Raw genomic sequence first — 24,606 nt, forward strand, 5'->3', positions numbered from 1 at the left:
GTGCTAGCCTTTGAGTCAGGAAGCCCTGAGTTCAAATCCTATCACAGACATTTACTAACTGTGCTACCCTAGGCAAATTATTTAATCTCTCTCTCAGCCTCAGTTTCCTCACCTGTAAGAGGGGGACAATAATAACACCTACTCCCCAATGGTTGTTGAAAAACAAGAGAACTTAGGTAAAATACTTTGCAAACCTTAAAAGACTACGTTAATGCTAGCGATTATTATTATATTGTTACTTTTTATGGGAGAAGGGGTTTCTTAGGGTCACATCCAGGTATAGTGATCACAGCTTTGTCCGAGGGTGCTGCAATTTAGATGACAGCTTTTGCATTCCTTCTATAGCTTAGAAGCAAGTGAGGTTAGGACCAAATAAGCAAGAATAATAAAAAAAGGAAGCTATTACATGATCCCCTTCATCCATAGACACATCCTCCATAGACACTGAGATCATCCGGGGCCCAGCCCTTGCTGACGCTTTCCCAGAAACAGTCCTGTGATAGCCAGATTCACCATTGCACTACTTCCCCCTACTATTCCTCCTCCCAACTGAATTAGTCTGGGTACCAAAATAGCTAGTTGTGGCTATGAAAGGGAAGGATTCCTATAAATTCCAGAAATAGAAGCCATCCTTGACCACCCCCTCCACCAACCCCACTGCAGTGATGGTGATTTCTCCTCCCTTGAATTTCCCATGGCATTTTGATTGATTCTCTTCTTTGGGTATATCACAATCTCCTTTGTATCATAAGTACTTATCTGATTTTCCTTCTGTCTTCCCTCAAATACTACTTATTATAACATAACCTCCTTGAGAAGAGGGCCTATTTCATATCATTGGATATATCTCACACTTGGAATGGCATCTTGCTTAATCAATGACAGATGCTAAAGCCACAGCAATTTGGCGTAACTTGACACAAAGGTAAAAAAGGAAAAGATTTTGAAGTCATAAAGTCTAATTGAGGGATGGTATAATGCTCAATATAATGACCAGAGTACCAGCCAAGAATCAGGATGACCTGTGGAAAGCACTGCCTCTGACATAACGTTGGCTGTGTAACACTGAGCAAAGTACTTAACCTTTTGTATCCCAAAACAACGTTCTAAGACTAAGAACAGTTGCTATAGGAGCTTCCTCACTAGGGGGTTACCTGCACAGATAAAATTACAGCAAAATTAAAGAAGCTCATTCTAGATAAGGCTCTATAACTTCTCTTCTATATCAGGTGACAGGGTGCTATTTTCCATATGCACAATGACATGTTTGTAATGGTTATCATTCAATGATATAGGTGATTTCAAAGATTGAGTATATTGGTTGAGGAAGAGAAAGAAATTGGGTAGCCTGAGAAGCTGCGGGAGAGGCAAACTAAAATGCCATCACAGAAAGTAAATCAGATAAGGCAATTAGAGAATTGATTAGGACTAACCCCAACAAATAACTAAAGCTTGAATTCAAAAAGTAAACAAAAGCAAAAGTGCCCTTATTAGGAAGCTACATAGGAAAATTGATGTGTAATACTGCATCCCCACCCCCAAACTCGACTGAAAAAGGTAGGTGGAAATCACCCAGCAATTCTTCAATTACTTAAAATCATAGAATACTAGCACTGAAAGAGGCTTTATAAGACAAAACAGCGCAACTCCATGATTAGATAGATGGGAAGCTAAAAATAACCGTGTTGTACAATGAACTTAAGTCACTAGGTCCAGATAAACGAATGACACTCTCAGGTACCAAAAGAACTGGCAAAAGGTTAACATTTTTCAAAGACTGTGGAGGTTGAGAGAAGTGGTTCAAGCCTTGGAAATAATAAGTGTCCTTATTTTCTAAGAATGGAAGAGAATAGAGTCTGGTTTTATTTTGTCTTGTGTTTTTAGCTCTGTAATCCCAGTGCCTCCTACAGTACTTTATACACGCAAAGTGCTTGGGGAACACTTGTTGTATTTAGGGGGATGAACACCATATTTGAGAACGATTGAGCCATGGCTAGAAATAGACCTGAGTCACATTCTTAGGCTTGACCTTGAAAAGTGGGGGAGGGAGAAAGAGAAAAGGGAGAGGAAGGAGGAAAGGGAAGAGAGGGAGGGGGAAAAGAAGGAGAGGGAAGAAAGGAAGAGGGAGAAGAAGGAGAGGGAGAGGAGGGGGAAGGAGGAGAGGAAGGAGGGAGAGAGAAAAGAGAGGAAGGAGAAGGAGAGGGAAGAGAGGGAGAGGGAAGAGAGGGGGAGAGGGAAGAGAGGGGGAGAAAGAAGAGAGAGAGGAAGAAGAAAAGGCAAAGGAAGGACAGAGAGGGAAGAAAGGGGGAGGGAAATGAGGGAGGAGAGAACCAAAGCTGAGAGATCCAGTAGAGAAACACAGAGTGTCAGACTCTTTCCTGGAAGGGAAGGCTGTGCATATGTGAGGTTCCTCCAGGGAAGTTAAGTGGCCCCAGAGATGGCTATTACTGGAAGCAGTGACAGAACAGCATGAAGAGTTCTGGTGCCAAATATCAGTAGAGTGTCCCTGATAAGAGTAATAGAAGGCCACATCTCCTAGAAAGGAGTTCTTGGACAAGAGTGGAATGGTTGTGGATAGAGTACTGGGCCCTTTGTCAGGCATCAAGAAGACCTGAGTTCAAACCCAGTCTCAGGCACTTACTAGCTGTGTGACCCTGAGCAAGTCACTTAACCTTTGTCTGACTCAGTTTCCTCAACTGTAAAATAGGGATAATAATAGTATTTACTTCCCAGACTTGGTGAGGATCAAAGCACAGTGCCTAGATCATACATAGTAGATGCTTCATACTTTTTAGTCTTCCCCTATTGTCATCTTTCCCTTAGAAATTATCTTATCCAATCCATTTTACAGATAAGGACATCAAAACCTAGAGATGAAAAGTGACTTGCCCATGGTCACCCAGCTATTAAGTAGCAGATCCAGGTGAACAACCCAGGCCTTTGAATTCCAAGCCAAATAATTTCTCATTATAGCACACCCAATCTGGAGGCTTTAATTCCTTGCCATTCCCCTGGGCTTTATATCCAAGAGTTCCTATGCACTAATATTTCTAGGTCTAATTCACATTCCAAAGGAATGGAATAATTGTGTGCATACCAGTGCTCTCTGCTTGTATGTGTAGTTTCACTTAGGAATATATGAATAAAGTAATTACTCATTGGGTGCTGGAAAAAAATTCCCAAGTCCCAGGTCATAGAATAACATATTCATTCTCATGCCCTCAGATGAAAAAAAGCAATTTTTCACGAGAAAGAAAACTTCTGAGTGCTTCGTGAAAATAGTTTTCTAAAGCCATACAATCATGGTCTTTCAAATGACAATGAAATAAATAAATCTTCTGGTTTCTGACTTTGGGGGAGAAAGTGTTTTATGAAGCAGACCAGAATAGGTGGTACTTACTATTGACTTTCACAACACAAATGAGAGTTTAAGTATGTATGATAAGTATGAATGGCCACTATGGATCTCCTTCATCTATTTACCAGAATTAGCACCTTAGCCTTCAGAGAAGGTTTATGGATAAACATGCACAAGAATGAGTCAGAAGGAGAAGGCATAGGAAGGTTGTGTTATATACCCATACTCACAAAACTCTGGATCCAAAAGTACTAAGATATAACTCATAAAGCACTTCACTCAAAATAAGCTCTTTAGGCAAGGCGTATGAGGCAGCTAGGTGGGAGTACATAGAGTGCTGGGCTTTGAGTCATGAAAACCTTACTTCAAATCCTTCCTCATTTACAGGTCATGTGATCCTGGGAAAGTCATTATGCCTCTCTGTGCCTCAGTTTACTCATCTGGAAAAGGGGGGATAATAAAAGATACTTCCCAGGGTGTTTGTGAGACTCAAATGTATGTGTATATGTGTGTGTATATATATATATATATATATATAAATTACATACATAATCCTTTTTATTGGTTTATATATATATCCATATATAATGGATGTATCTATAATATATAGGTATACATGAATATAGATAAATATATAAGGGATAAATAACAGTAAAAAGGATTATATATACATATGTGTATATATGTATGTGTAGGTAGGTGTATATATATAGAGATAGATAGATATAAATATATGTGTATATATATAATCCATTTTATTGATAAGGAAAGTGAAGCCCAAATAGATGAGGTGACATATGTCAAGAATCTAAAAAAAATGAACAGACTAGAAAGATAAGCTGAATTTAAAAGGGTCACAAATCTAGTGTTAGAGCTAGAATTTCAACCTGGGTCTCTTATTTCCAAATCCAGGGTTTTGTCATTGTACAATGCTGCTTTTCAATTTGTCTCAATTGAGTCATTTGAAACGTCTTGGCCTTCTCTTGCCTTGATACTGGTGTGTAAAAATCTCTTTAGCTATCAGATGAGTACCTTATCTCTAAAATAACGTATCACTCCCCCCCCCCAAAAAAACCCCTACCACTACAACAAAAAACAATCCTACTCAATTATCCTCCTGGAGCATTATTTGTAAAATGTACTCATCATTCACCATTGAAATAAAAGTCCTAAGAACCTAGCCCTCTAGAGGTGGTATTAGTGGAATAGCATCTTCTTACTTTTCGATCTAAATTAGCTCTTCAAGCTAGTAAGCATCACAGACTTCTAGAGCAAGGAAGAAGCTTTCAGCTTGTCTGTTTGTACCTTTTCCTTCTTTGACAGAGGAACAAACTAAGGCGAAGAGAAGGGGAAAGGACTCATCCAAGGTCACATGGTTCTTCTATAGCAGAACTAAAACTAGAATCAAGGTGCCCTCTATTCTAGGCCAATACTTTTATTGCTGGAAACAACATAAGATCTTTTTGCTGCTCCCCATACACATTAAAATGAGCTAACCTAGTTTTTCAGAAGTTTATTTTTGAAAACTAGGATGTTTCCATTCTAGTTAACCACTTGATCTCTTCCTCAATGAGGGTAGGGGGTGGGGAAATATCCTCCATCAGTATCAGGAAATGACTTTAATGATCTGTATTTTGTGAGTGTGGGCATTCTCTCCTCTGGTACAGGTTACAACTCCTCTATAGTCTGAGTAGAGAGGTGGTCTTTGAAAGTTGTTGTGTGTGTAATATGATTATACATGCATAGCCTATGTCAGACTGTATGTTGTCTTAGGGCGGAGGGAAAATTTAGAACTAAAAATCTTATAAAAATGAATTTTGAAAACTAAAAATAAATAAATTTAAATAAAAGAAAAGTAAGAGGCACTGAAAAAAAAAGCAAGTTGCTGTGGCAGAAAAAATTCATCCCAGTCATTCACTAGGTCTGAATTCAAAGCCCTTCCAACTTGCTAAGACCTCGGTAGAATTTGTATTCTGGTAGCACAACCTTCAAGGCTTACCTCAGCACCACAAGAAAGCATCAGAGCAAGACTTCAAGTGAAAAAAGAAACTAGTAGCTAATAAAAATTTCATCTGGAAACTTTACTAAGGAAGGGTGATTACAGCTTTGCCCAAGGGCATAAAAATATAAAGGGTGCAGATAGCACTTGTACTTCTTCAGCATGGAAAAAACAACTGAGCAACTAGTTAGCAGTAAAAGTTAGAAAAGAAAGATGTCAGATGGCATGCATGCTTCCTTTCCCAGCATCCTTTTGGTGTGCCAAGATCTCCATCTCTTCCCTCTCCTCCCTCCCCAATGAGGTAGTGTACAGGTTTCCCCTTCATGTTTCAAGGTCCAAGGTCCCTCCCCACTTACTTCCTCCAACTGAAGAAGTTTTTAAAATGGTGATTTAAGGGCATATTTGAAATGCTTGTGCCAGGCATGTTTTGTGAAGCCCTCCCCAGGCGGTCAAAATTATTAGTTATGGTTGTGTGTTCCTCAGAAGATAATAGCTTGTGCTCTGGTAAGAACAGTACCTTCTACTTCCTATTCCAGCCTAATATCAAGGCTCAGCTAATATGCTCCCAAGGTCATAGCCATCTGATAACAGAAAGCTCTTTGAATAAAATGGGCACAGTTGGGCCACAGGAGCTCAGGCAATGGGTTTGAAAAACTGTTCTTCCTTCTACATGGCTTTACCTAACCACTCAAGGAAGGAAACAATAGGACATCTTAGGGAGGGCTCACAAACAAACAGCAAGAGCAAAGGAGAAAGTTTGAGGTGGCATTGAAGGTTTCCTTGGCTTTTATTATTATCTGCATTTCCTCAACTATAATTGTCAGAATTAATTTCCCTGGAGGATGACTTATGATCCTGAGAAGTGGCATTTTTCTTCTGGAATTTATCTTATTGACAGCAGCTGGTTCAATGAAATACTCATCCACTTAACCTTTGATGAAGCAAATAATTTAGTCCAAGACCAACTAAATAGGAAGTTCTGATTAAATTCTCTGGTTTAATTTTTTGGGGTGTGCATGTGGAAGGAAAACCAATAAATAATTTCATTAATATAGAGAGTTACCCAGAGACAAAAAAAACCCCTTCACTAAAGCAGATCAATGTCTCCTCTGTCACTTAAGAATCTTGGAGAGTTGTCTGAGACACTGAGAACTTAAATCATTTGCCCAGGGTCACACAGCCAGTCCACGTCCAAGGTATGTCCTGAACCCAGATCTTCTTGACTCTGCAATCAGCTCCTTCTCTTTACATTTATCCCCATTATTTTCCAGGTGTTTAAATATGTTGAGAATCAGTTTTATATTTTGCCCTTAATTGTAGTTGGAAGAATGATGGACTTAGAGCCAGAAGACTGTGATCTAGACAGAACATTTTCTCCAGTCAGGTCTCAGTTTCTTTCTCTCTAAAATGAGGGGGTTGAATAACAATCTCAGACAACTCAAACTTGGGTTTAACATTTGGGGACCTGGTGATAACAAGAAACTCTATTCTTTCCTGACCCAGAGAGAGGACAAGCTGACCTTAACAAAGATTTATCAGGGCAACTGATCTTTGATGAAAGTTTGTCAAACTTCACAGAATCCCAGAGTTAACAGGGACCTTAATGGACTCCTAATTCACCCACCTCACAACAGAACAGAAATTCTCCCTATCAAATACCCTACAAGGAGTAGACCAGTCTCTGTATTTGACTTTTGGACAACTAAACACCACCTAGTTCCTTCTGTTAATCTTTAGATGGCAGGATTCTCTTATCCTGTTGGTCATTCTCTACCACCACCCCCCACCTCCTTTTGGATACTCTTCAGCTTGGCAATGTCCTTCCTATAGTGTGGCCCCAAGGAACTAAATGAGGCTCTTCTGTTGCTGTCTGATCAGGGCCAAGTATACAAAAGGGACGGTTACTTCCCTCACTCTGGAAATTTTGCATCTATTAATGCAATCTATGATAGCTATAGCTTTTTGGCTACTACATCTCACTTTTGGTTCATATTTAGCTTGCAGATCACCAAAACCTCTAGATTCCTGTGCTGTGCTACTATCCCCGACCCCCACCCCACTCCCACCCCCACCCACCCCTGTGGTTGTTTAGTCATGCTTGCCTTTGTCTATCTTACGCTTGTGTTTTGTTGTTCAGACATTTTTCTGTCATGTCTAACTCTTCATGACCCCATTTGGGGTTTTCTAGGCAAAGATACTGGAGTGATTCGCCATTTTATTCTCCAGGTCACTTTACAAATGAGGAAACTGAAGCAAACAGAGTTAAGTGACTTTCCCAGGGTTACACAGCTAGTAAGTGTCTGAAGCCAGATTTAAACTCATGAAGATGAGTCTTCCTGATTCTAAGTCCAGTGCATCACCTAGCTGCCTTATGTGTCCTATGCCCTATGCTTTTATAGTTTATAATTTTTAAATTTAAATGTAGAACCTTCCATGAGTCCTGTTAAGTCTCATCTTGAGGCAGAGGCCAAGTCAAGCTTTTGTTTTATGGTGCTTAACAGAACAATGCTACTAATATGACTACTCCTTGGAATGACAAATAGTGTTCTTAATATTTTGAAGTTATTTGCAAAAGTAAAAACAAAAACATGAGATTGGCAAAAAACATTTTTTTTAAAAAATGCAATCAAATATAAGTTTTTATATGGCTCATTGGATTTTTTCCTACTTCTCTTCTGCCTTTTGTCTCAGTCACAAGCAGAACTGAGAAGAAAGAGCATAGGGAGACAATGAGTGCCTTTGCAGAAATACATCACTCTGTACCTGTCACTTATTCTTCTCTTCCCTGTCTAATAGTGAAAACAGGGCAGTCACCCTAACAACATCCTTCAGCCCCTCTGCAGTGGTTGTAATCAATTCCCACAGTGAACAGTGCCTTACCTAGTCCTAATGTGTCCAATTTGATTTACTAATGGATTCAGGAAAAAAAATGTTTCTCAGAGCTGCCAAATTCTTCGAAATCAAATTCTACCTCCCAAGTGTCTAAAAGGAGGTCAGGGCACCAGCTGTAGTTCACTGGAAATCCCATTCTGAACTGAATTGTCATTGTGGGAGTGACCAGAGACAATACATTAAGTAACTCTGAAGGAAACCAGCACAGAGTCAAATCAAACCAGAAGTTGGGGGGAGGGGGAGATGAAATCACTATGACATGAAACAAAGAGAAATGAATATTTGGAAACAAACAAACAACCAAAAAAAAAAAAACAAGAAATGCATTTCATGCCCAACATATGGGGAGGCAAATGAGAAATAAATGGGAGGTAGATGATGTTTTCTTGTTATAATCTTTTAAATGCCCCATGAGATAATGGTATGAGCCTGAAACCACCCTGCTGTGCATGGGTCATAGCCAGCATAGAATTCAGCTTGCTGGAATCACTTGAAACTCATAATCCTCAGAAATTTTCTTTGAGGGTCAAATTACATCATCTTGGTACTGGCAAATCCTGCTGGCATTCTCTGCTTCTGATTTAGAGGAAGCTAATTTGGTAACTGATTTCCCATGATTCCATTTATGTGAGTGAGATCTGGTTTGTGAAGATACAGGACCACTGTTTGGTGGGGTGGGGGCTGCCAGATGCCAAGCACATGGGGAGACTATTGACAGTGATAACATTAAGGCTGCTGAGCAGGGCAAGATGCATTTAACTAGCAGCTGGTGCCCAGACTGATTGTAACAAAGGTAAGCTGCCCAGCGAGGACCACAGACCTTTCTTTATGGGCAAAACTCATTTGTTAAGGCAGTGATTTCAAAAAGGAGAGTCTAGCCCTAAAGATATGTATGTGTTGTTCTTCTACCTCAGCCTGAGAATCAGAAGAAAAAGATACTTCTGTGACACCCAGGCTTTAAGAAGGAGTTTAGAAATCAATCATTTGTTCATTATATAACTTTTAAAAAAATATTTTGACCTGTCTCTAATGTATCTCTAATGAAGTAAAAATAAGCCCTTCTGCAGGAAGGGAATTATGGGAAACATAATGAAAACTTCAGTCCCTGAGGAGTAAGGGTAGTCAGGATAGAAAAGGCACAGTTTAAGAGAGGTTCGTTACAAATAATGGTGTCATCAGCAGCAGTGTTTTCAGAAGGCTGATGAGACAGGTCCTTACAGAGGCAGATCTTTGACTGTTTTCCCAAAGTCTGGATCAGATGCCGTCTTATGGCTCCCGTCCTTTAACTGATGCGTTTCAGACACCCTCATTACCACATAGCGCTGAGATCCTGGAAGAAGATGAAAGGGACATTTAAAGGCAAATGGTAAGAATGGGAAAGTATCCTGTAAGTCAGCTTATTGAGAATACCCACAATGCTCAGTCAGGCAAATTGTGTTTCTAACACCTTCATTTAAAAATCCTACCTGAACACCCCTAACTCCTCTATCCACTTTCTTCAAGCATGGGGCCAGTGGTTATAGGATGGCTAGGACTGGGTAACTTGAAGGCACAAGGCCCTGCCAATATATGTTGATTTGGATTTTTCACACATCTCATTGTGAGACAAGGGAGTACTGTGGAAATCAAATTTGGATGGGATTTTTGCAAGTTCTAGCTTTCCCTCAGTTCATCATCTTTGAGGGCCCACTCAGACTCTGCAGAGACAGCAGAGCTTTGAGCAATTTATTTTAGGGGCAAAAATGCCAGAAAATGTGGAATTTTTTGGAGGAGGGTACATGGGGGAGGAAGAAATTATTCCCATGTACGTCCAACAGCCACCAGGGGGCCTGTCTGATGAATGAGAATAGGAGATGGAGGTCAGATGGGCAGCTTAGAGATGAGGGCATGGAGGAAAGCAAAATGATTTAACCAGACACTAATTCCACAGTCACAACTGTATCCTGTTTCTTATTCGTATGTACTCATAAATCAGTATGCTGTAAAGGGAAAGAACAGAGAGCCGAGGTTTGCTAACTTGCAGCAGAGGCTAGCCACAAGCAACAAAGGTTTAGGCTCCCCCTGCACCCCGAACCCCCATTCACAATTAGTAACTGTCCAAAGTATTTAACTCTGGTGCCTCGGCTCAGTCTCCTTCATACACTTGACTAATCCAGAACAATCATGTTGGAAATGAGGCTTAAAAGGCTTTCAGCAAAGGGGAAGGTGAAATGGAGGGTGTGGGCTGCCTCTCTCTGCACAAGATTCTCCTTCCTGCCCCAAGATGCCTTATTACAGGAGAAGGACTAGGAAAAGGAAGTGCCTACCTGGCAACTGACGAGGGTAGCCAAGGATGGGGATGGAAATGAGGAAGGCAGATGCACCAGCCCCTAGGAACCCAATCCACCAGGCCCCAACCCACAAAGGGTTTTCTGTAGTTAGTTCAGTCCTGAGGTAGGGGAAAAAAGAAAGTGATGTCTCAAACTGCTGTTTATTGTAAATCCAGACAGAACTTTTCTAATGGGATCTGATTATTCTAGGTCAGTATATGGTACTGATAAATAGGCTCTTTATTCTGATGCAAAAAATAAGAGCTGCTCCCATTCCCATGATGCCTGTGGATTGTAGACCAACACCAGGAAATACCATAGAAGCCATCTAGTCCTACCCTGTCATTTCGCCAATAAGGAAACTGAGGCCCAGAGAGGTTAAATGACTTCTTTAGGGTCACATTGGTAGAAAAGTGCTGGAGGTGGAATATGAACCCTGACCTGCTGACCTCAAGGTCACTGCTCTTTTTGGGGAACCCCACTGCCTCTTTGTTACAGTACAGTTTGTGAAGCCCTTTTCATAACCCTGTGAGGTAGGCTATATAAGTAACATCATCCCCATTTTGTAGATGAGGAAATGGAGACAGAGGAGAGATTGGATATCTGTAGGTAGGTGGGTATGTAGGTAAGTAGATAAATAGATAAATAGGTAGGTAGGTAGAGAGATAAAGCATCAATGTAATGCTTACTATGTTTTAGGCATGATGCTAAGTGGTGGGAATACCAATACAACAAGCGAGATAGTCCCTGCCCTCAAGAAGCTAATATTCTAATGAGAAGAAGACTTCACATAAAGGGGACCTGGAAAAGAGGGAAGTACATGCAGTGGAGTGGCCTGGAGCAGTCCAGGCTTTGCCCAAGGTCAGGCAGCTATTAAGGGATTTAAGATCTGGGTTTCAAACTTAGCGCTCCAAGGCCTTCACTCTTTCCACCACACCATGCGGCCTCTCAAGCAATTCTAATGATGGATTTAGGCACCATGCTTTCCAGCTAATGTGCCTAGTTCTAAGGATTTGTGTGAGGAACTACAGTAAACTGATCTCTCTCCAAAATAATCATAATGGGGCCCACAGATACCAGGCTTCCTATTTTGAGGTCTAGGAGCAGCAGGCGTTCCATGGACGAGCAAATGCAGTGTATTCTATCCCCCAGCCATTAAAGCTAAAACAGTTCAAATGAGATGAACAGATTGCATATCTGGGACCTCATAAAATTTTCTAAGCAGGAGCAGAGAGGTTCAACTAGAACCAGCTGGAAGCTTGCAGCAAAAGGATCTTTATGAGTTTGGTTATAACTTACATGCAAAAATATATTTTTTCCTAACTGAAAATATAAATGAGAAGAAAATAATTTGGCGGAATTTTAGTCTAATTGGTAATTCAGCCCCACTGTGGAAACTACTCATAATATTATATTAGAGTTGGGAGGGACTTTAGAGGTCATCTCGTAACTCCTTTATTTTACAGATGAAGAAACTGAAGCCCAAAGCAAATGATTTGCCCCTGATTTATTTTTGTTGTTGTTTAGTCATTTCAGTCATGTCCAATTCTTTGTGACTCTATTTAGGTTTTCTTGCCAGAGATGTTGGCGTGGTTTGTCATTTATTTCTCCAGCTCGTTTTACAGATGAGGAAACTGAGGCAAACAGGGTTAAGTGTTGCCCAGGATCACACAGCTAGTAAGTGTGTGAGACCAAATTTGAACTCAGGTCTTCCTGACTCTGAATCCAACATTGTATATACTACACTAAACACGCTGCCTCTGTTTCTAGATTCTGGGCAAGAACCCCAAGGTTGCCTTTCCACTCTGAGTCACCAGATAAGATATCAGGAGAGCTCCAGGTCTGTTATAGAAGAGGAAAATAAGAAGAGTGACTCATGGCACAGGGAGCCAGATCTTTAGGGCTAGAAAGGACTTGAGGAATCATTTGCTATGACCTCCTCAAATATCCCAGGCTAATCACACACAGTCTGCTGGAATCCTCTAAAAGATTTGGGGCAATGGAGCAACATAAAAAACTTTTGGGGAGGAAGGAAATAGTCCAACATGGGTAGGATGAAGGCTTGGCTTTTGCAGAGCTGTTAAGGACATCTACAAGCTTGTTTGGCCAAGAACACCACTGTAATGCCTTCTATTTTTTTCCAAAAGACCATGAAAAGTGTAAAGGAGAAATGAAGTTCCAGTTGCAGCAAGGGTTTTGTGAGGCATCCACCATACATTTTTGGTGCATGCAATAGTAGCAACATTTGATACACCTATTCTTCAATATGTAGCAAGATATTGGAATTTGTAACAGCTGTAAAGCTTTAGAAAGACCAAGGACAAGGAAGTCCATCTGTGGAAAGATTTCAAGGTGTGGAAATTCCTGAAATGAGGCTCATAAATATAAAATAAATCCAACTAGACAGCTTGGAAAAGGAAGCCTAGTAAATATAATGAGGGAAAATGTTAGTAGTTCACTGAATGGAGTTTGGTAATTGCAAATAACAAGCAACAACAAAATCAATCTAAGGAAAATTTCAATCTTTATGAAAAAGGCTCCCCCCACCTCATTTTTTGGGTCTTACAGTATGAAGAAATCCTGCTGTGGAAACTCAGTTGATTCTTGTTGACTGACCGATGCTGATACTAATTGCCTGTAATCAATGGTCTTAAAGAGTGGCTTAAGGAACTGAGAGGTTAAGTGATTTGCCCATGGTCATATAGCTGGTAGGTGTCAAAGGCAGGATTTAAATCCAGGTTTTCCTGATCCCAAAGCTCAATTGTCATGCCACGTTGCCTCTCATGTGTCCTTTTTCTCTGGTTAGGATTTCCATATTCCTGCCCTTCCCTCCCACCCACCTCTCCAGACAGATAAAAACAATCCAACTAGTCAACAAGAGAAAAATGTAAAAGGTAAAAAATTGGAATGTCAATTGCCTCCTAAAAATGGTTTTATCAGCAGAATCTCTCTTTCCAAAGAACTCTTAGATTGTGGTCCAATACCACTACTGGGAGGGCATTTAACCCTCTGGCTCCCATTCATAATGTCCTACCACAAGTCTTTCTTCCCTGTGAGCATTGGAAAGCAACTGTGAATCTTAGCCATTACCTGTTTTGTTACTAGAAAGAAGAACATGAGTCATGGAACTAGAACTCCTTGGAAAACAACATATGCTTTGTTTGCAATTAAAGAAAGTTTTACTATCAATTGGGGAATGGCTGAACAAGTTGTGGTATATGAAATGGAATACTATCGTGCTATAAGAAATGATGAACAGGATGATTTCAGAAAAATCTGGAAAGACTCATATGAACTGATGCAAAATGAAGTGAGCAGAACCAAGAGAACATTGTGCACAATATAAGAGCAGTATTGTGTGATGATCAACTGTGAGTGAACTTAGCTCTTCTCAGTAATACCATGATCCAAGACAATTCCAAAAGACTCATGATGGAAAATACTATCCACATTCAGAAAAAGAACTGATGGAGTCTGAATGCAGATTGAAGCATACTATTTTCCCTTTATTTTTTGTGTTTTTTTTTTCTTTTGTTCCATTTCTTCTTTCACAATATGACTACTATGGAAATATGTTTTACATGATTGTGCATATATAACCTACATCAAATTACTTATCATTTGGGGAGGGGGAGAAAAATTTGGAACTCAAATTTTTTTAAAAAATGATTAAAATTGTCTTTACATGTAATTGGAAAAAATAAAATACTATTAAACATAAAAAAGCTTTAAAAATTCAGAGAAGGTGTGACTAGACAGCAGTTTGTCTGAAAAAAAAGATATAGGAGTATTAGTGAACTGTAAGCTTAATATGAGTCTACAGTACCATTTTTTAGCCAAAATAATAGCTAGCATTTACAAATACTATCTTATTTTTCTTCACACCAACTCTGGGAAATAGGTGCTAGAATCATTTCCATTTTGCTGATGAGAAAACTGAGACAGACAAAAGTCAATTGATTTGCCCAAGGTCACAAAACTAGAAAGCAAGGCAAGATGTTAAACTGGGTCTACTTGATTCCAGGTTCAGCACTTCCATTGTACCACCTGCCTGCTAATAAGATCTTTGGATGTGTGAAAATCACTAATCATTTATTAAGCACTTACTGTGTACCAGGCACTGTGTAAGATCTTGGGATGGGAAGTGACAAAAAGACAAAAAGAAAGAGAGAGAAATCATCCCTGATCTCAGGAAGCTTACGTTATGTTGAGAGAACAAGTACAGATATAAGGGTAGACAGAATAAATACAAAATAAATGGAAAGGATTTAAACTACAAAGTAGCTTTGGGGAGAGAAGTTATCAGCAGTTGGGGGGGATCAGGACAGGTTTCCTGTAGAAGGTGGTACTTGAGCTTCACCTTGAAGGAAGTGAGAGATTCTATGAAGTGGAGATCAGGATGGTGTGAATTCCATGCCAATACAAAGGGACAGAAAAAGGAGATGGAATGCTGAGGGTGTGGAAAAACATGGGTTCAATTTGGCTGAATCATAGTGTGAGAAGGGGTGTGATGTGTAACAAGACAGGAAAGATTGGTTGGTGAAAATTTGGGGAGGGCTTTAAAAGCCAGACTGACGTTTACACTTTATCCCAAGGCCAGGAGGAAACCAGTAGAGTTTATTGAGTAGAAGATTGACGTGGTTAGATCTGAGCTTAAGAAAAAAATCAGTTTCAGGGGCAGCTGGGTGGTGCAGTGGATAGAGCACCGGCCCTGAAGTCAGGAGGACCTGAGTTCAAATCCAGCCTCAGATCAAACACTTGACACTTGCTAGCTGTGTGACCCTAGGCAAGTCACTTAACCCCAATTGCCTAAAAAAAAAAAGAAAAAAAGAAAGAAAAAGAAAAAATCCATTTCAGCAGCTGTGTAAAGGCTGGATTGGAGTGGGGAGAGACTTGAAAGCAGGGAGACCAATTAGGAAGTCATTGTGAGTCTAGGCAAGAGGACACCAGAGCTTGAAATAAGGTGGTGGCTGCATGTGTAGAGAGAAGGGGTCAGATGTGTGAGATGTGGAGTTAGAACCAATAAATTTGTCAACTGATTGGATTTATAAGATGAAAGAGTAAGGAATCAAGGTTTAATGCTGAGGTTATGAATCTGGGAGACTGGGTGGTACCATTGACAGAAATAGGCAAGTTTGGAAGGAGGTTTGTGGGAAAAGACATGGTCAGTTTTGGACTGCAAGTGGAAAGAGACTAGGACTAGGAAGGTGATTGGAAATGGCAAACCATTCCAGAATCTTTATCAACAAAATCCTAAATGGGGGTCACTGAGAGTCAGACATGACAGAAACAACTGAACAACAACAGTTATTCTACCCTAGTCAGATCACACCTGGACAGTGTGTTCAGTTCTAGCCGTCAACTTTTAGGAAGAATATTGATAAATTAGAAATTATCCCATGAAGGGCAACCAGGATAATGAAAGATAATTAAGATCATATCAGATGAGGATCTTCTGAAAGAAATGGAGATGCTTAGGCTTGGAGAAGAGTAGATTGGAGATACATCCTCAAGTATTAAAAGGGATGTCACATGACAGAAGGTATAGATCTGTCCAGCTTGGCCCCACAGGACAGAAGTAGGAGCAATGAGTAGAAGCTGCAAAGAGAGGTAATATAAGGAATCTTTCTAACCATTGGAGCTGTCCAAAAGGAGAACGAGTTTGATAGGAAGTGGGTTCTCCTCCTCATTGGAGGTTACATAACGACTAGATGGCCATATATCAGCTATATTACAAGGAAGATTCTAGTTCAGGTATGGATTTGACTTGGGAGTATGCTGAAGTTAAGTTGAGGCTGGCTCTTAGAACCGATTGTTCAGTTTTCAGTGTGAGCATTCACACTTCGGAAATCAGTTAATTGTCTACACTTAAGAAGGTGATGGAGAAAATGGTAAAAATGTAGATTAAACTTTCAAATGTGTTACCGGCCCACTTTTTTGGAGAGTCAATTATTAAACATTTACCAGAACTCTACAGGCTAGACTACATAGTCTCTAAGGTCCCTGAGATCTGCATATACTTTCTCTAGACCCTTCTGGCTACTTTATGGAGCACTGCAGGACATGACTGATCAGATCCACTGATCTGACTGCATCAGGTGTTGACAGAATCCAAACCACTTTAAGCGACTCTGACTGTCCCCTCTCAGCACTCCCCTAGCAAGTGTGTATATGGTATGATGAGAGCCCATTCTTATTCACACAGAGAATCATAGATCTAAAACTGAAAGGGACCAACCCCCTGATTTTATCAAGCCAGCTCAGGGGCACAGGGGATAGAGTGCTGGACTTGGGGTGAGTAAGACCGAAGTTCAAATCCTGCTTCAGACACTCAAATCTGTGTGACCCTGAGCAAGTCAATTTACTTCTCTCAGACTCATTTTCTTCATTTGCAAAAGAGAGATCATAATAGGACGTTGTTGTGAGGACAAAATGAGAATGAACACACACACACACATACATATACACACACATATATTCATACATATATACAGATATATATATATTTATATATATATATCTGCAGATTTTCAAGTGCTATATAAATGCTTGCTATTTTATTATTAATTACATTATCAATATGTTTATAAAATTTAAAAGATAAGTAATGATAATAAAATATTAATAATAACATTAAACATTTATATAAAGGAAAGGGTAGTTAATAGCAGTTAGGAGAATGAATATTATGAATACTAATAATTACTATGATTAATTTTGCCCAAGGTCAAAAGGATATTAAGGGACAGGGCGGGGATTAAAACTCAAATATTAATTCTTTCTACTGTACTTTGCTTCCTCCATTTGTGTGAGGGGGCTATAGGGAGAGGACTGGAGGGGTCTTTTTCATGTGCAAGATGCACCCCTTCATCCCTGGATCTAGAACAGCCTTGGGACTCAGTAGGAACAGGATGAGATGACTTCTGAGGCTCCTTCTAGCTGTGTGAGCCTATAATTCCAAGGCTCCTATGGGGTGTGCAGTCAGAGTTATTACAGATACTCTCCTATAAAACTATAATTAGGGTTGGAAACCACCTTCAGCAAAGGATATGCAAATAAATCTGGTGCCACATAGAAAAAGCCACCATGGTTTTTTCCATTAGAATCAACCAGGGCATCACAGATAAAGATTTGGCCTCAGAATCAGGAACATCTGGATTCAAATCCTCCCCCTGACACACACTGTCCGTGTAACCCAGGGCAAGCCACCTAACCTCGGAAGTGTTCCCAACCAATTCTAAGACTGTAAGTTACAAAGAGGATGCTAATTTACATTGGCAGAGGAAGTTTCCCCACTCTGAGTTCTTTACACCAAAGAAATAACAGGCATAATCCCCCCAAAAGGTTTCTTCCACATCATTAAGAATCAAATGCATCTTTGAGCCCAAATAGAACAAACCGATTTCTGTCTACTTACGGTCTGCCAATTTCAGTGTAAATGTTCAGCAGTGCTCCTCCGATCAGGTAACCTGCTGCAGGACCAAGAATTGCAGCTGTATAGAAGATTGCTGTTAACAAACAAACAAAACAGATCAGTTAAATTGGGGGCTTGCATATTTTCCTTAAAGGGGTTATCCAGATTGCACTAGATAACCCTGCTTTGTTACCACAATATAACTCTAAAAATTTTTTGCCACTAAGGCTCTGGATGCTACATTTCTGATATGTCTGAGGTGTAGTCTCTTTCTCGCTTAGGGACTAGGAAGGCTTTGGGAGGGGAGGGATGGTGGAGGAGCACATGATGTAGTAGAAAGAGCATTGAATGGGGAGTCAGGAGACCTGGGTTCAGGCCGTGGCTCTACTGGTCAGGATCATAGATTTTTAGATGTGGAAGGCATCTCAGATCATCCACTCGAGGCAGTTAGGTGGCTCAGTGGATAGTGTACTGGGCCTAGAATCAGGAAGACCTGAGTTCAAATCTGGCCTTAGATACTTATTAGCTACGTGACTATGGATAAGTCACCTAACTTCTGCTTGCTTCAATTTCCTTATCTATAAAATGCGTATTATAATAATAGCACCTCCCTCCCTGGGTTATTGTAAGGATCAAAGGAGATAATATTTGTAAAGTACCTAGCCCAGCTATTTCCTTATTTCCTTCTTTTCTTTTCTCCCTCCCTTCCTTCACTTTATGAATGGCAAAAGGTATCTCAGAAGTTAGTAGACTCCCATTCACTGAAAGTCTTTGGACAAAGGCTGGACGACAACTTGCTGGGTATGAAGTAGAAGTAGATTCTGATTTGGATACAGGTTAGGACAGATTGTCTCTGAGACTTTAGGAAAGCTCTTTATATGTGGTTATATTTTCCAAAGATATTTTTATGGTAGCAGCCATAATACAAAGAGATCACATTTGAACTTTAGCTGGGATGTCTTCCCCATAAAGATGTTGTCACGGTAAGCATTTTCTGGGAAAGAGTTGCATAGTGTGGTTTGGGATCTGGAATTCGATGATCTAAGCTCAAATCTTTGTTCTACCCCATACTCCTTGTGTGACCCTGGGTAAATCATTTAATTTCTCTGGGCTTCAGTTTCTTCAGCTCAAAAGTAAGGGCAGTTGGATTAGATAGCCTCTTAGGTGTCTTCCATCTCAAGATCCATGGAATGCAAGCCTGTGTCATGTATATCTCAACATTTTCCTTACCTGTATAGATCCAGGAATAGTTTCCTGGATGCATAATGATGAAAAAGCCTTAAGCATTAACTCCTAGATGATGGAAAGAAAGACCTACCCAACAATCAAGTGGGGCCATTAAATCACAACAGACCAATTGAGGTCCTTTTGGTCAGTGATGGGAGGGCCAAAGCTCAGCGTTAACACTTGTCTCTGGTCTCATCAATTAACCTTGCAACTTTTTCTGAATGGAATTATGAATTCTCTACTGACTCACCCCTGAAATAAATTTATCCAAGTGACTCAGTTGAGCATTGTAACTAGGAATTTAACAGAAATGCTAGATTGGAATTCTTCTGTGTCTGGCACATCAATGACTCAATTCATCTAAGCTGGATTCAGCTGTGTTTGAAAAATTCAGAATCTCAATAATAACATCCCAATTTACTCCTTGGAGAGAAGTAGAAATATCAAAATTCTTTCAACATTAAAAATACTATATGCTCTATTTTCTATATAAAGATGAAATTACAAAATTACTTGGAACACGTGCTCTGTGTTATTTCATTAACAGTGATGGCTTTGTACTGTGTTTAGTTGTCATGACCGTGATGTGCTCTCTTCAAATTACATGTTTATGGGGATCTAGAATGGCAAGAGAGATAATTGTATAGATGACATTTCATGGGCACACTTCGTGCATTTCCTAATGTGCCAATTCAGAAAAATCTTTGCTGTTTTACTTATAAAAGTGGCTTCTACAATCTCACCTATGAATAAAAATGGAGAAAAATCTCTCATTTACACACACACACACATACACACACACACATGTGCGAGTAAATATTGAACTGGAACTCTGTAAAAAATATGTATGCCACATTTTAAAAGTTTAATTTCCATTATTAACATTTTGTGCATCACTTTCATAAGTCTAGACAATCAACAATATAATAAGTCAAATCCTGATTTAAAGGTTTTTGCCAATTTCTGAGACATAAATTAATGCTTACATTGAGAATTTAATAATTGCCTATCAAGAACCGGTACAAACTTACTCCAGCCTACCCATGTATCTACAGTGTCTATGCATATGCATGTCATGTTGTCTCTTATGTATGTTACACACACATATACAATCATATATAGATAAGAGGCAAATGTGATATAATGGATAGAGAGCCAGACTCAGAGTCAGGATAACCTGGATTCAAGTCTTTCCTTTGATATATACATATAGGTTGTGTGACCTTAGCAAATCACTTAATTTCTCAATACTGCAGATAACTTCCTAAAACTAACCTACATTGGTACAGGGAGTTTCCTTTATGGGAGAGTTCTTTACACCCATGAACCCACAAGTCAGGTCCAAATACATATAATTCTGATTTGCTTGGGTAGACACAGTATCACACTGGAAATTCCCTGTACCAATTAAATCACAGGTCTGGAAATAAATGTTCTGGGAAGTCCCAATGTAAAAACTCTCTATGCCAATTTAGTTCAATAAATCATCTTCAATGTATGATCTTAGAGAGTTGCCTCAGGCACCAAGAACATAATTAGTGATTTGCCCATGGTCTCTCAGCCTGGGTTCAAGTCCTTTCTCTGCCACATACTAGTTAGTGGTTCTTAATCTGAGGTCCATGGATCTTCAAGGAGTCCATGTATAGATTTCAGGGGAGCCATGAACTTGGATAAGAAAATAATTACATCTTTATCTTCACTAACCTCTAACCAACATTGAGCATTTCCTTTAATTACTTAAAAATATTATTCTGAGAAGGGGACTAAAGTTTTCACTAGACTGTGCCAAGATTCCCTGATACAAAAAGGTTAAGAACCTCTGCACTTTGTAATGTAGATTTCCTATTCACATGCAAACCTTAAAAAGGACACAACTCTGTTTCAAGTTGACTACATTTTTTCATTTATATAGGAAACTTAGATAATGAATTCTTTTTTTAGAATTTCACTCTTACCCATCCCCCTACACGAGCCTGCACTCGCGCATGCGCGCACACACACCCTTAATTTTTTTTAAAACCTGATATGTCACTTGCCTCTTTTTCCTCTCTTATTGGTAAGTTCCCTTGCTTTCAGAATGATGACTTATTAGTAGGCCTCGTCCCGGCAAAGCACAACATTTTGCTAGTTGCATACACACACACACACACACACACACATATTTTCGTAGCATCCCATTTGGTGATAGTTCATTTTCCATTCTAAGAAAGCCAGTGTTTGTAACTCCCATGTGTATTTAATAACCAAAAGACAACTTTTCATCGATAGGCTATTACACTTACCAATATAGACCGGAGAGTAGTTTGACTTGACATTTTCATCGAGATAGGTCACTCCCAGAGTGTACAGTGGTGTTGCACCAATCCCATGAAGGAATTGCCCGAGCATGAAGACAAACCTGTAGTTGGAGAGGCTTGAGGTACTTCCTGTACAGGATATATTCTGATTTGAGCCACATATTCCAAACTCTTCTGAGAAGTTCACTTCATAATTACCGGTGGTAAACTGAGGCAAAGCAAAGACAAGGGAGCCAAGCCCCATTACCAACACCCCCCACCCAAGCCACCTAGGTTTGTGTCCAGTGCCTCCAAAGTAGCTGACAAAGGTCAGACAGACACAAGCTGCTATGTCATACGAACTGGCAATAAGCCCACTCTGGTAGCTGTGAAGATCATAGCGACGTTCGATGGAGGTGATGACGGTGTTGATGAAGCCGTTCACCGTCATCCCCTGAAGAAAGGAGGCCATGCAGAGGAAAAAGAGTATTCCTTTGGGTGTATTGAAAAACTGTAAACAATCTGGGGTGAAAGCCCCCCAGCCACAGGCAATGTTTTCTCCCTCCGAAGACACATATTTGACTTCTTCACTACAGGGACTGGATTTACCAGATGTGGCACTGCAGAGGGGCTGCATGCAGGAGTCTAAAGGACTGTTGGCATTTGAAAGTACAATGCCATTGCTCAAGGGTGTGCGACATAGCTCTTTGGTGCCTGAAGAGTCGATGTTAAATCCATTCTCAACTGGAATGGGTACGCTGGAAAAAACAAATGACTGGGTTGAAATAAAGGTGTTTTCTCCCCTCGGATTTTGTGGCATTTCCATCAACAAGGGGATTCAGCCTTCAGTGTTCACAACAGTCCGATTTCCAGAGTTTCAAGTAAAAAAAAAAGTGATAATAGGAGTGGTTAAGTTTTAAGTGTCTGATCTGTGTACTTCTGAACGTACTTCATCCTGTAATAAGAATATTAAATTAGTGGATTCCAAACTTATCTTTGTGTGGATCTGTATTTCAGTCATTCCCCGTCCCCAGGCTAAGGGAAGCCTAAATCTCCAACCAATGGCCCTTCTTGCTAAAGTGCTACAGTTGGTGGCCAAACCATTAGCCAACTGATGAGTCCCACTGGGCCCTGAAATTGCATCACCCCTGCTGTTTCTGAGTACATTTTGTGTAGAAACAAGAAGAGAGACAGAGATAGGAAACAATGGAAAGAAATCTTTCAAATTTGGCTGATGCTGGAATAGAACATAGGACACTTCAGCTCTTTCTGAAGGACAATCCATATGCCCTGAATCACAGAAAACGGGCAAAGTACCTTGTTGATTTTTCACTATCAATCAGTTTGAAAACACCAAACACTCTGTGGGGCACAAAATATGTTGTCACTAAGGACATGGAACCAATTCCCCTAATGAAAAGGCAGAATTTCAGCAGCATGGGTCTTTAAAAAGTTTACATTTGAATAAATAATAGCATTTGACTGGAACCTTTTAGGACCTCTTCCATATCATCCTCCAGTAAAGTCTCCTTTTGACTTGACATTTTCATTGAGATAGGTCACTCCCAGAGTGTACAGTGGTGTTGCACCAATCATGATGAAAGATGATGATGATGATAATCCTGAGGTCTTAAAGGTTATAAAGTTCTAGCAAATCCTACCAAGTTAGAAGGTCTTCAGGCACAGGCCCAAAGACAGACTATTATACATTATATGAGGGCCAGCTAGCAAGCTGAAGAGAAACTGGCTACAATCAATCAATCAACAAGCATTTATTAAGCATCTACTGTGGGCTAAGCACTGTGCTAGGTCTGGGGATGAAACGTTAAAAAAATGAAAGTCTCTAGCATCAAAGTATCTACATCCTATTGGGGAGACAGCATGCACATGTATAAGTCTATTAAAATACATGCAAAATAAATAAAAGATCAGTTTGTCTCAGGTTGATGAGGCAGGGATAGGTAGGAGGTGGTGAGACAATAGCAGCTGGAGGTATCAGCAAAGCCTTTAGAGAGAGTTAAGGATTCAGGACAAAGGCAAGAAAGGAGTGCGTTGGAGGCATGGGGCAAAGTGGGGGAAGGTTGTGTGTGTGTGTGGAGATCTTACAAAAAAGGAAAGGAGATGAGAGATGGAATGCTTCATGTGATGAAACAATGTCAATTTGGCTAGACAGCAGAATACGAAGAAGGGGGTAAGCTATAATAAGCCGATTCTGCTCAGCAACTTTAAAACCTATGTTCTTAGGTATGGAGGTGCAAAGATCTGAATAGATGAAAGGATTTCCCTTATGGATGAAAATTACAGATCTCCAAACGATCGAAGCATGCATCCACAGAGGTAAAAAGTGTGGAATTGCTTTTCCTATGTGTGGTCATCTTTTGCCAATTTATGTCAATCAGCCTGACTGCCAGTTCAGCTCATTCCACTCAGGTGCGACAGACATTTACTAACAGGCCCCAAATAATTCACTCACTAATGAAAGTGATTTATTTGTGCTAAGGAAATGGCTTCTGCAGATGCAGAATTGGCCTCAATACGCGATGATTTTCCGCGCAGTTAAAAGGATCCAAACAACTTCTGCTAAAAGCAACTTCATGAATAAATTCAAGAGTGGGAAGAGTCGAAAAGACTGCACCTTCCTGAAAATTTTTCCACAGCCCCATCTCTACATACCAATTCCCCTTTTCACCTCACCCGATGACTTCAGTTTTCATGAGACAATTGCTACGCTCTTCTGCTTTTTTTTTCCATTCAAAAAACAAAGACACCAAATGGGGAAAGCTTTCTCTTAGGATGACGCAGGGAATTAAAAAGCAAGGAGAGAATGGCAGATTTCTTCCTGCTTTATGTATATTTAATGCTGGGAAAATTCAATAACTTTTGAGGGTGTGTATGTGTAAATATATATACATATAATGTATAAAAATATTATGTATGTGTGTATATTTGTATATATAGTATGCATATGTATGCATCTAGTATACATATTTATTATATATTATATGTATTATTTCTTTATTTTGGTCCAGACACATGATGAACAACTAGTTCAACTATGGAGGCAATCAATACCTGGTGTCAAAACTCCCTCCAACAATGCAAATCAGAAACACTTTGTAATTGACATGTGA

The 24,606-nt window shown here is 39.9% G+C and overlaps 1 protein-coding gene across 3 annotated transcripts in view; it reads right to left on the reverse strand.

The window, feature by feature from the left end:
* The window catches only part of SLCO4A1 (solute carrier organic anion transporter family member 4A1), a 70,843-nt gene that overhangs the window by 14,192 nt on the left and 32,045 nt on the right, over nt 1-24,606 (reverse strand). For all 3 annotated transcript variants that reach the window (XM_027850114.1, XM_027850109.1, XM_027850112.1), the window contains 4 exons: nt 21,482-22,430; nt 17,976-18,066; nt 10,556-10,677; nt 9,468-9,579 (listed from right to left, as the gene is read on the reverse strand). In XM_027850114.1, the coding sequence (XP_027705915.1) occupies nt 9,468-9,579; nt 10,556-10,677; nt 17,976-18,066; nt 21,482-22,301 (1,145 nt within the window). In that variant the 5' untranslated portion in view covers nt 22,302-22,430. The remainder of the gene's footprint in view (nt 1-9,467; nt 9,580-10,555; nt 10,678-17,975; nt 18,067-21,481; nt 22,431-24,606) is intronic.

This window comes from Vombatus ursinus, unplaced genomic scaffold (assembly GCF_900497805.2).
Source record: "Vombatus ursinus unplaced genomic scaffold, bare-nosed wombat genome assembly UNPS02000580.1, whole genome shotgun sequence".
Lineage (NCBI taxonomy): Eukaryota > Metazoa > Chordata > Mammalia > Diprotodontia > Vombatidae > Vombatus > Vombatus ursinus.